Source organism: Micropterus dolomieu, linkage group LG02, assembly GCF_021292245.1.
Source record: "Micropterus dolomieu isolate WLL.071019.BEF.003 ecotype Adirondacks linkage group LG02, ASM2129224v1, whole genome shotgun sequence".
NCBI classification, from domain to species: domain Eukaryota; kingdom Metazoa; phylum Chordata; class Actinopteri; order Centrarchiformes; family Centrarchidae; genus Micropterus; species Micropterus dolomieu.
The window spans coordinates 32550220-32562583 of NC_060151.1; the positions used below are offsets into that span (position 1 = coordinate 32550220).

General features: G+C 44.2%; 1 protein-coding gene across 2 annotated transcripts in view; it reads right to left on the reverse strand.

Moving 5' to 3' along the window:
- Positions 1 to 11895, reverse strand: part of LOC123966530 (phospholipid transfer protein-like) — a 35063-nt gene extending 23168 nt beyond the window's left edge. Inside the window, exons 1-6 of one of the 2 annotated variants that reach the window (XM_046042676.1) lie at positions 11406 to 11895; positions 9133 to 9257; positions 6999 to 7092; positions 6377 to 6517; positions 4659 to 4814; positions 1368 to 1419 (exon numbers count right to left, since the gene is read on the reverse strand). In XM_046042676.1, the coding sequence (XP_045898632.1) occupies positions 1368 to 1419; positions 4659 to 4814; positions 6377 to 6517; positions 6999 to 7092; positions 9133 to 9257; positions 11406 to 11422 (585 nt within the window). In that variant the 5' untranslated portion in view covers positions 11423 to 11895. Of the gene's footprint in view, positions 1 to 1367; positions 1420 to 4658; positions 4815 to 6376; positions 6518 to 6998; positions 7093 to 9132; positions 9258 to 9418; positions 11338 to 11405 lie in introns of those variants that run through there. The other variant, XM_046042681.1, reaches the window with a different exon arrangement.
- Between the last annotated feature and the right edge of the window lie 469 nt (positions 11896 to 12364).

The window sequence follows — 12364 nt, forward strand, 5'->3', positions numbered from 1 at the left end:
CCCCCCCCCCCCCCCCCCCCCCCCCCCCCCCCTTCATCCCCCTTCACCCCCCTTCACCCCCAACCGGTCGAGGCAGATGGCCGCCCACCCTGAGTCATGGTTCTGCTCGAGGTTTCTGCCTCTTAAAAGGAAGTTTTTCCTTGCCTCTGTCGCCTAGTGCTTGCTCTTGGTGGGAACTGTTGGGCTTCTGTAAATAGCATCACAGAGTACGGTCTAGACCTGCTCTTTTATGAAAAGCGCTGTGAGATAACTGTTGTTGTGATTTGGCGCTATATAAATAAAATTGAATTGAATTAAGAACAAAATCCCAGCCAACCTGGACCCTCACCAGTTTGCTTTCAGAACCAACAGATCCACAGAGAATGCCATCTCCACTGCCCTCCACTCAGCCCTCACACACCTTGAGATAAACAACACCTACATCTGTTTGTGGATTTCAGCTTAGCGTTAAACACAATCTCCCCATGAAGCTGATCAGAAAAATCAGCACACAGGGTTTAAACACAACACTGCAACTGGATACTGGACTTCCTCACAAACAGATTGGCGGACACACCTCCTCCACTCACCACCGGAGCCCCCCAGCGCTGCGTGCTCCCATGACTGCATCCAGATGATACCACCATCATCGGCCGGATTTCAAACAACGATGAGACTTTATATCGGGAGTAAATTCATAATCTTTCAGAGTTGTAGTCAGAGAACAACCTACTGCTCAACGTCAGCAAAACTAAGGAGATAAAGACACACTCCTGTGTACATCAGTGGAGCTGAGGTGGAGCAGGTGAACAGTTTCAGGTTCCTGTGAATCAGCATCACAGAGAACCTGATCATGGTCATCTCACAAGCTCAGAAACAACTGGATTTCTTGAGGAAGCTTAAGAAGGCCAAATTCCCACGGCAAGTTCTTGTCAGCTTTTCCAGAGGCGCAACAGAAAGCATCCTGACTGGAAACATCACTAACATGGAATGTGCACGGCCCAGGACCAGAGGGCTCTGCAGCGGGTGATTCAAACTGCTCAGAAGATCCTTGGTACCCATCTCCCAAGCATCACTGATATCAGTGAGGTGAGGTGCCTGCAGAGCCCAAAGGATACTAAAGGACAGTACCGACCCAGCCACAGCCTGTTCACCTTGCTACATGCTGGGAAGAGATACAGAAGTTTCTGCTGCCTGAGAGACTCTAACTTCATCCTCAGCTCTGCAGAACTCTAATCTGCGTACAAGTACTTCAAATAAATGTTTCAGTCTGAAACATCACACCTGTGCATCTGAACATACAGATTTAGGATTTAGTTTTTCCAGAGGAAACCATGCAGACTCACGCAGACCTCATTTAGCTGTTAAAGACTGGAGGTGGAACAAACCTGGGTGTTGAAAAAGTGCTGGAGAACTGGTCTGAGTACGTCCACCAGACGCCTAAAAAGCAACAAGAGAACCATTTCAGTCACTGATCAGCTGATGTAGCAGACATGGTTTCACAGAGACCAGCTGGTGGTTTTAATGAGGATCTGGGTCTGTGTCAGTCTGTCCTCCACTGAGGTTCAGACCTTCAGGTTCTCCTCAGGATGAACTGTAGGAACTTCTAACACCTAGCGCCACCATCAGGTCGACATGCTTTAAGACCAGATCCCTGCAGAGCTGAGGTCAGGATGTTCCATTAAAGTCACTCTTTAGTCAGATGATATTTAATGCATTAATATTAGTGCTGGGCAACGATTAAAATTTTTAATCAATTAATCGCATAGCTATGCGCAAAATGAAATAATGAATTCTAAAGTAGTATATTGTGCACTTTTAATTTAAATGTACTGCTTTATACACAAAAGTGCAATAGCATGTAGTTTACAAACACTTTAAACAAATAAGGAGCTTTTTCCCAGCAGTATTCCCTTTACACAGCAGCAATAAAATATTTCTTGTAAATCTCAACTTAAATATTAATGTAATCAAATCAAATATTAAACCAGAGCTATTTGCCACTGCCACTATTAGTATTAGTATACTATTAACGTGCGATAAAATAATTGTCGTGTGGTGTATAATATATGTGCATTTGACACACAACAGTTTAAAATAGCACTGTAGCAGCTGGATAGAGGATTAGTGACCTTTTAAGGGGAGAGCAGTGATTAGTGGTTATGTGGAGACTCAGACCCTTCTATGGTGTCTAACAGATGCCTACACATATCCTATAGAACTGTGCCCTTATATGGATTGGTGCCTTAGTTTGCAGACTCAAACCCTTCTATGGTGTCTAACAGATACCTAAACATGTCCTATATAAGCTGTGTTTGATGTACAGAGAGACAGAGTGGCCGTCGGGCTGGGTCACTCTCCAAGCTGCTGCAGAGCTTGTAATTGATGCCATACTCCTTGATGTAATAAACTTTTATGATCAAGAACAGTGTCAAGCGGATTTCTTCTCAACACATCATCGCAGCATTATTGTTCGGACACCACAGTCGTTAATTAACTAATTAATGCGTTAACGCGATAACGTGCCCAGCTCTAATTAATATTAATCAGTCACTAATAAAACCGGTGTTGTGTCAAAGACTGTATTCCCTGTTGATGTGTTTCCATTAATATAACAAATCCTTAATTCCAAAATCCAGGAAACACCATGCCAGCCTGCAGGTCTGGGTCTCATTATAACCTAAACCCAGCAGTGGGCACCAACAGTAGACTTGGACCCTGGACCCTGGACCGTGAAGCAGGATTTGAGCTTATCCAGGTAACTTTAGAGTTAACCCTGCTGGGTCCCTGATGCTGAACGGCTAACCTGCTCAGGTTCTGTTCCAAATAAGAGATCAAGTCTATAGAAACGCTTCCTACTGACCAATCAGCTCTCTGGGAAATAACGTCACCATCCTGAGACTGTCTAACATCGCAGTAGCTCTTAGTTTGTAAAATATGACGCTCTGCTGCCAGTGGACTTGTTCGTGTCTGTGATTGGTCATCTACTGCTAACTCCGCCTCTTTTACGTGAACACGCTCACGGCTGGACTGGGAAACCCTGGCTTAACTTACCGAGTTGATAATCAGCTTCATGGGACCGGTTACCCTGATCCAAATTGTTAGGGTTAGTGAAGCCAGATAACGAAAATATACCCTGGGTATGTTGAACTCACTTCATGGTACAGCCCTGGTCTAAATCTAGACCTGGGCTGGTCTTTATCAAGCTTCTTAAAGAGACATTTTAGTCGATAGTGCTGAGAATTTGTGAAATTTACTCCTCCTTTCAAACTCGGTTCAATCCCTGGCTCCCCCTGGTTGCATGTTGAAGTGTCCTTGATACTGAACCCCGATTTGCACCTGGTGGCTGTTCCGCCAGTGTATGAATGTGTGTGAATGTTAGTTTCTGTTTGAGCACTTAGGTGTATGAATGTGTATGAATGCAGATGTAGTGTAAAAGCACTTTGAGTGGTCGAAAAGACTAGAAAGGCGCTATACAAGTACAGAGCATTTACTTGAGAATAAAAGCAAGTAATCAAATGTCTTAAAGCTGAGAATCACTCTTCCTCTCCCCGTTATTTAAGACAGCTCTCCCAGGTGGTCAGGAGCTGCCAGTAGGGGCCTGTGATGTCAGACATGCAGAAATATTTCAGGAGAGGAAGAATGTTTCTGAAATATTTGACGATGTGCAGTTAAATAGACGGGTCGGACAGCGCAGGCTTTGTCAGCGAGTTGGTGAGGGACGTCATCTCACCACTGACTTTACGCAGCAATACGTTTTCAGTTAAACTGAAGGTGGTGATGACGTTTACTTGCCACAGGACAAACGCAGCAACAGCTCCAATCAATGTCATGTGTTTCCAGTTCCCAGCAACACCCCCCATAATCCAACAGACGCAAACACAATTCATGTGTTATAGTATGGTCAGCTTCCCAGGAGTAATAGGTGTAATTAATGACTCTCATATAAAGATCAACTTTCTTTCATTTCCAATGTGTATATCATAATGTATTCTCTTGAAACTTCTTTACTTCTTTATTATTATCGAATGTGTGTTGAATGTTATCTCCTCTTAGGAATCCCCACTAATTGTGAACTTTGAGAATTTTCTTAAAGGAGACCTATAAAACTGCTTTTCCAGTCCTATATTGTGGTTCTGTGACTCCTGTATGGCAGCTTTGCATGATTCAAAGTTCAAAAATATATTTTTTTCTTAGACTAGCTCTTGATGTAGGCCTTTAAACAAGCTGTAGATGTAAGCCCAGTTGTTGTTGCTGAGCGTTACAGGCAGACTGAGCGGAGCAAATGACCATATATGGAACAGCGGCTCTGTCTTGCTGCGTGTGTCGTATTACAGAGCAACACTGTAGAACACTGTAGATGAGTCATAAAATGAGGAAAAGCATAATAGGTCTCCTTTAAATAAGGAAATCTAATCAGTGATTGGTCCTTGTCCATGTCATCATCCAAAATCCTATTTGAAGCCCAGCAAAGTGTTGTGAATCAGCTCCAAGACTGACACTTAAGCTTTAGTCCTACACTTTATTCATTCATCTGATGCTTTTATCCATCACCATCCCTTTACTTAAATTAGCACTATGATGCTTGATAACTAACTTTTAAGCTTCAAGCTTTTTTCTTTAAACAGTAATTATGAGAAGCTTGATAAATACAGGCCCTGGTCTTAGTCTTGTCTTACCCGATCCAGCCGGTGGACTGTGTGAGGATGGCATCAGCTCTGATGACACAGTTTGGTATCTCGATGCTCAGACGTCCTTGCCGGTTTCGGCTCAGTTTCACTCCGATGGTGGCGCTCACGCCTGCTCCTCCGAACGCCGTACTTCCTGCATCAACACTGCAACAGAAAACAGGTGAGATCCTCCAGTGATGAGCTGATTCTCTGTTAGCTGAACGTCCTCAGGGTTTGTTCAAAGGAACATTTTACAGCTTGACCATGACCAAGAGACTTTGTTATTTACTTTAAATTTGTTAAATTTGAAATGGAGTTTGGTGTGTTTGGAGTGTTTCCTCTCAGGCTGCACCACTGATGGATTTTAAAAAGCGTGTTGATGATCAGATCCATTATTAATCAGAATCAGCAAGGACACTTATCTTGCACGGCTTCTCTTACCACTGCTACGCAGACGACACGCAGCTCTACCTATCCTTCCTGCCAGACAATCCCACCGTCTCGGCGCGGATCACGGACTGTCTCTCAGACATATCTGCATGGATGAAGGCTCGCCACCTTCAACTAAACCTCTCTAAGACTGAACTCTTGGTCATTCCAGTCAAGCAATCTATCCACCATAACATCAAACTGCAAACTGACTCCTCAACCAAGTACTCCAACCAAGGTGGTGAGAAACTTGGGTGTCATGATTGATGACCAGCTGTCCTTTTCAGACCATGTTGCTGCTGTCTCTCGGTTGTGCCGCTTTTCTCTACACAACATACGGAAAATCAGGCCCTACCTCACTCAGTACGCCACCCAGCTTCTGGTACAGGCCATGGTTATCTCTCGCATTGACTATTGCAATGCCCTCCTAGCAGGTCTCCCAGCTTGTGTGGTGAAACCCTTACAAATGGTTCAGAACGCAGCAGCGCGTCTGGTTTTTGATCAGCCCAAAAGGATTCATGTCCCTCCATCACTCAGTGACCTCCACTGGCTCACCAGGGCCTCCAGAATCAAATTCAAGACACTAATGCTGCATACAGAGTGACTACTGGTTCTGCACCATCTACCTAAACTCCATAATACAAACTTACGTTCCTTCTCGGCCGCTACGCTCCTCCAACAAACGCCGCCTGGCTCTGCCGTCCCTTCACACAAAGCGACCTCAGTCTCTATTCTCATCTGTGACACCACGATGGTGGAACGAGCTGCCACACGCCATCAGAGCAGGGGCGTCCCTCTCTGACTTCAAGAAGCTCCTGAACTCTCTGCAGAGAACACTTCCTCTTATAACACCTCTAACCTCTGACATGTACTTCCTGTGCTCTTCTTCTTCTGTCTCCTCACAATTATCACGTACTGCTCGCACTTTTTGTTAACTCTTACTTCCTTCCCTAGGTATTTACCCCATTGATGTGATATGTGCTATTAGCTCTTACTAGTATGTATTGTCAGCTGTAGATCTGTATTTGATGCTTTGTTGATGCTTGTATGTTCCTCAAATGTAATTCGCTTTGGATAAAAGCGTCTGCTGGATATTCATTGATTTATGTGAGTGACCATGTGCTGGTAGATTATTATTGATCTGAGAAGAATCTCCTCTAAATCACTTTATTAATGAACAAGAACCTCAAACTGGTGTAAAATAATGACTTCAGAACAAATGTCACAGCTGCAGGACTAAAGCTGCTTTGAGCTGAGATGTGAACTGGCTAAAAGTCAATTTGAGGTTTCATACGTACTTAAATTCTCTCCACAAACACAGCCTGACTTCCCGCTCAAGGTCTACAGCGAAGTTCAGGTTCTTGATCTCAAACTGGAGACCTGAACCTTGTTGGAAACTGAGATCAACCTGATCTGGATTTAGACTTGTCAGCGTCAACCTGAGGAGGAGGGAAAAAGAAGATTAATCATTAAAACATAATAAAATGATGAATCCAGATGTCCTTTAACAAAAACGCTCCAACAGATTCTGAGCTGCTTTCAGCTGAGTTTGGGATGTGATTCTTTAAACACTTTGTTGTCCTTCCTTTAATTCATCTTGTCCTCCTGGTGTGTACCTGTTCCAGGTGCAGAGAAATCCAAAGTAAAGATGTGCTGTTAACACAGAACCTGGTGTCAGCCCAGTTCTGCGTCAAGTAAACTCATTTTCATTTCGTGGTCACCTTTATTTCAGTTTAAGAAAACATTGCTGATGTTTGGTGTCACACAGCAACTCCTGTGTTCTCTTTTCTTTAGTCAACACCCAGGCTGCCTAATTTCTTCTTATTTAAAAAATAACCATGATTTTGTTTCAGAGATTTTATTTATTATTATTTATATTTATTTATAAGTGACTTTTTTTTTCCAATTATGTTATTTTACCTTCTAATGGTGCACTTCAAGCGAGCATCCAGGGGTGTGAAGTCAAAAGGTCTGTTAACCAGCGTCTGTAGAAACTCCAGGCCAATGTCTCTCACTGCGGACACACAAATACTGCAGGTCGTCTACTGCAAACACACTGCAAATAATGCAGGTCGTCTACTGCAAACACGCTGCAAATACTGCAGGTCCTCTACTGCAAACACGCTACAAATACTGCAGGTCGTCTACTGCAAACACGCTACAAATACTGCAGGTCCTCTACTGCAAACACGCTGCAAATACTGCAGGTCCTCTACTGCAAACACGGAGCAAATACTGCAGGTCCTCTACTGCAAACACGGAGCAAATACTGCAGGTCCTCTACTGCAAACACGGAGCAAATACTGCAGGTCCTCTACTGCAAGCACGGAGCTAATACTGCAGGTCCTCTACTGCAAACACGGAGCAAATACTGCAGGTCCTCTACTGCAAACACGGAGCAAATACTGCAGGTCCTCTACTGCAAACACGGAGCAAATACTGCAGGTCCTCTACTGCAAACACACTGCAAATACTGCAGGTCCTCTACTGCAAACACGGAGCAAATACTGCAGGTCCTCTACTGCAAACACGGAGCTAATACTGCAGGTCCTCTACTGCAAACACGGAGCTAATACTGCAGGTCCTCTAAAGAAAACATGCTGCAAATACTGCAGGTCCTCTAAAGAAAACACGAAGCAAATACTGCAGGTCCTCTACTGCAAACACGGAGCTAATACTGCAGGTCCTCTACTGCAAACACGGAGCTAATACTGCAGGTCCTCTAAAGAAAACATGCTGCAAATACTGCAGGTCCTCTAAAGAAAACACGAAGCAAATACTGCAGGTCCTCTACTGCAAACACGGAGCTAATACTGCAGGTCCTCTACTGCAAACACGGAGCTAATACTGCAGGTCCTCTAAAGAAAACATGCTGCAAATACTGCAGGTCCTCTAAAGAAAACACGAAGCAAATACTGCAGGTCCTCTACTGCAAACACGGAGCTAATACTGCAGGTCCTCTACTGCAAACACGGAGCTAATACTGCAGGTCCTCTAAAGAAAACATGCTGCAAATACTGCAGGTCCTCTAAAGAAAACACGAAGCAAATACTGCAGGTCCTCTACTGCAAACACGGAGCTAATACTGCAGGTCCTCTACTGCAAACACGGAGCTAATACTGCAGGTCCTCTAAAGAAAACATGCTGCAAATACTGCAGGTCCTCTAAAGAAAACACGAAGCAAATACTGCAGGTCCTCTACTGCAAACACGGAGCTAATACTGCAGGTCCTCTACTGCAAACACGGAGCTAATACTGCAGGTCCTCTAAAGAAAACATGCTGCAAATACTGCAGGTCCTCTAAAGAAAACACGAAGCAAATACTGCAGGTCCTCTACTGCAAACACGGAGCTAATACTGCAGGTCCTCTACTGCAAACACACTGCAAATACTGCAGGTCCTCTACTGAAAACACGCTGCAAATACTACAGGTCCTCTACTGAAAACACAAAGCAAATACTGCAGGTCCTCTACTGCAAACACGCTGCAAATAATGCAGGTCCTCTACTGCAAACACGGAGCAAATACTGCAGGTCCTCTACTGCAAACACACTGCTAATACTGCAGGTCCTCTACTGCAAACACACTGCAAATACTGCAGGTCCTCTACTGCAAACACACTGCAAATACTGCAGGTCCTCTACTGCAAACACGGAGCAAATACTGCAGGTCCTCTACTGAAAACACGGAGCAAATACTGCAGGTCCTCTACTGCAAACACACTGCAAATACTGCAGGTCCTCTATTGCAAACACGGAGCAAATACTGCAGGTCCTCTACTGAAAACACGGAGCAAATACTGCAGGTCCTCTACTGAAAACACGGAGCAAATACTGCAGGTCCTCTACTGCAAACACACTGCAAATACTGCAGGTCCTCTACTGCAAACACGGAGCAAATACTGCAGGTCCTCTACTGCAAACACGCTGCAAATACTGCAGGTCCTCTACTGAAAACACGGAGCAAATACTGCAGGTCCTCTACTGAAAACACGGAGCAAATACTGCAGGTCCTCTACTGAAAACAGTGCATGTGTTGCAGGTGCAGATCTTACAAATATTCAGCGCTCTGTTGGTGATTCTCAGTTTGAGGCCGGTGGGATCGACGGCATTGATGGAGGAACACAGGAAGGCCAAGAAGAAGAGGGACACCACACAGGAAGTCATCCTGAAGTAAAAACTTGCAACACAAGAAGAAGAGAAGAATCTTTACAAGTTCAATGTTCAATAAGGAACCCTGGAGTTCTAATATATTTTTACCACAGAAAAAATCTGCATGAGATTTGCAGCGTTATGTTATAATAATAATATTATTATTATAACAGTCAGAGGAAGAGTTACCTGTGTCTGTGAGTCTGATGTCTGCAGCAGCTTCTACAAACCACCACTTCTTATACTCACGTTTCTTCATGCAAACCATGAAGCTGCAGATTTCTGAGACTCAGCAGTGACTAAATATGGACACGGTGTCTGTGGGTTGGCTGCTGAATACTTTCAAATTACAACAGGTTTATCTCTGCTGATCCAGACAGTCAGATAGTTACAGAGTTAGGAAACAGTCAGAGTTCCTCTTTCAGTGTCTCAGGCTTCATGTTCACCCAACAGAACGTTATTTCAACTTCTAGAGAAGTTTGATTGTATGTTGTGTAAAAAAGTAGATTCTATAGAAAACATTAACATCATGATGAGTTTCCAGAAGTAAAGGATTAGTTGGGGTGCCAGGAGTTTGGGTTGACATTCTACCCAGACGTTTCTTTTATGCAGCTGTGGAAACTTTTTTACCCGTAGTATGTGATGAAAATGAAGGAGACACTACAGAATAATAAAGCCGCGTCTGGTGTAGGAGCTCAAGTCAAACTGCACTTCATTTGTTGATCATGTCATGGAATCATCTGAGAGAAGAGAAACCAGTCTGACCACAGATGAACAGCTCTCATTTGTGTAGTATCATCATAGATTAACAAGGTCATCTTTAAAATTCTCTCTTTGATATCAGCTCGTAGTAACATCAGTCTGGATTCTACAGTTGATAAAACAGTGAGTGTTCATTGTAGGAGTGTGGCGGGACAGAAGGTCCAGTCTCTTATTGTCCACACCTCTACACAAATCATCAGGTGCAGAATCATCCATATGAATGAGTCCAAACTATCACACTTACAGAATCCAACAGAACGCTTCAGTACCTAAAGCAGCTGCTGAGCAAAGCTGGATCTCGTTAAAACATGTCAGCAGGATAGAATATTTGGAGTTCGATCCACTGGAACGGATCTTTCACATGTAGTAAATGATTTTCACAAAAGTCCTTCCATATATGGTGAGTCCATCTCATCTTAATGTCCGATATGTTGAAATAAAGTGTGAGCAGTAGGAGGTGATGACAGTGTTTATCTCCATCACTGCATATGTCCTCTCAGGATGTTACCCAACAGCCAAGCTAATTATTACACATTCCTACCAGTGTTTATCTCCCTCTGATCATCTGTCAGGCAGTTACTCAGCATCAGAACTGCAGACGGTGTGAGGAAGTTACATGTTAACCATTACTGAAAGATTATTTATTTGAATATAAAAAAGCTTCAGATGAAAAAGCAGGTGGATGTCTAACCTTCCAATACCTGCTGCAGCTGGACTCCAGGACCAGGGTAGAGAAACAGGATAAGGTCCACGTGGTTCAGGTTTTACATATTTAGCTGACGCTTTTATCCAAAGCGACTTACAATTGCTATACATGTCAGAGGTCGCACACCTCTGGAATAACTGGGGGTTAAGCGTCTTGTTCAGGGACACAATGGTGGATGGAATTGAACCCGGGTCTCTAACACCAAGGACAGGCGTCTTATCCATTGAGCCATCACCACCCCTAGCTGTAGGAGGTGTTTCAGAGTGTTTGGGATGACTGTGTGGTAGAGATTAAAACTAAGAGAACAAATTTCTGAAAACAGCCATCTTAGATGAAGCAGGAAGAGGTCTGTACTCACCCCCTGCTGACCAAAGACCTCCAGTCTGCCCGAGTACCTGAAGGTGGGACATCTTCCCATCCGGTCTTCTGCTCAACTGAAGGCTAAGTGTCATCATCTTTAGGGTCATCACAAAACCCTTGGTACCCCTTCATACTTCAAGTAAACCCCAGAACCCTGACAACCACCCTGTACCCAAAGTCCCCCTTCATCAATCTTGAGAAGTTCCCCATATCCTGATTACCTTGTGATACCCTGATTACAGACCGCCTCATACCTTAAATAAACCCCAGAGCAGTAAGTATCCCCTCATTCCCTCAGAACACCCCGCTCCTGGACAAACCTTTATTACAAAAGTACCACCCCCATACCTGGAGTACTTCCACATGTCTTCAGAGCCCCCCACCAGTACCTCCTCCACAGTGAAGTGCTGCTGAAAAACATCTAATGAAAACACAGAACAGAGCAGCTACATTAGCTCTAAAAGCTCCTTCCCAAACTGGAAAATGGTCTAGTTCAGGACTGAAGGACGCGAGAGACAACTGAATTATCTTCTTATTTTCTTTTCTTTATATCCAGTTCAGTAATAGTAGTAATTGTAGAGATAGTTTGACCTGGTCCAGTTTGACCTGGTCACCACTCCTGAAATCTCTAAACTCATCAGCTCTTCCAAACCCACTACCTGCTCACTTGACTCCCTCCCTACTCCACTCTTGAAGTCATGCCTCCCCGTCCTTTCCCCCTACCTCACTAACCTCTTCAACTCCTCACTGTCCCTTGGAACTGTCCCCTCTGCTTGCAAACCTGCCGCTGTCACCCCAGTCCTTAAAAAACCTGGTCTGTATCCCTCTTCCCTCAATAACTACCGCCCAATATCCAACCTCCCCTTTCTGTCTAAAACCCTTGAACGTACACTTACCAAAAGGATTATTAGGAAAACCAGACTAATACTGTGTTTGACCCCCTTTCGCCTTCAGAACTGCCTTAATTCTACGTGGCATTGATTCAACAAGGTGCTGAAAGCATTCTTTAGAAATGTTGGCCCATATTGATGGATAGCATCTTGCAGTTGATGGAGATTTGTGGGATGCACATCCAGGGCACGAAGCTCCCGTTCCACCGCATCCCAAAGATGCTCTATTGGGTTGAGATCTGGTGACTGTGGGGGCCATTTTAGTACAGTGAACTCATTGTCATGTTTGAAATGATTGGAGCTTTGTGACATGGTGCATTATCCTGCTGGAAGTAGCCATCAGAGGATGGGTACATGGTGGCCATAAAGGGATGGACATGGTCAGAAACGATGCTCAGGTAGGCCGTGGCATTTAAA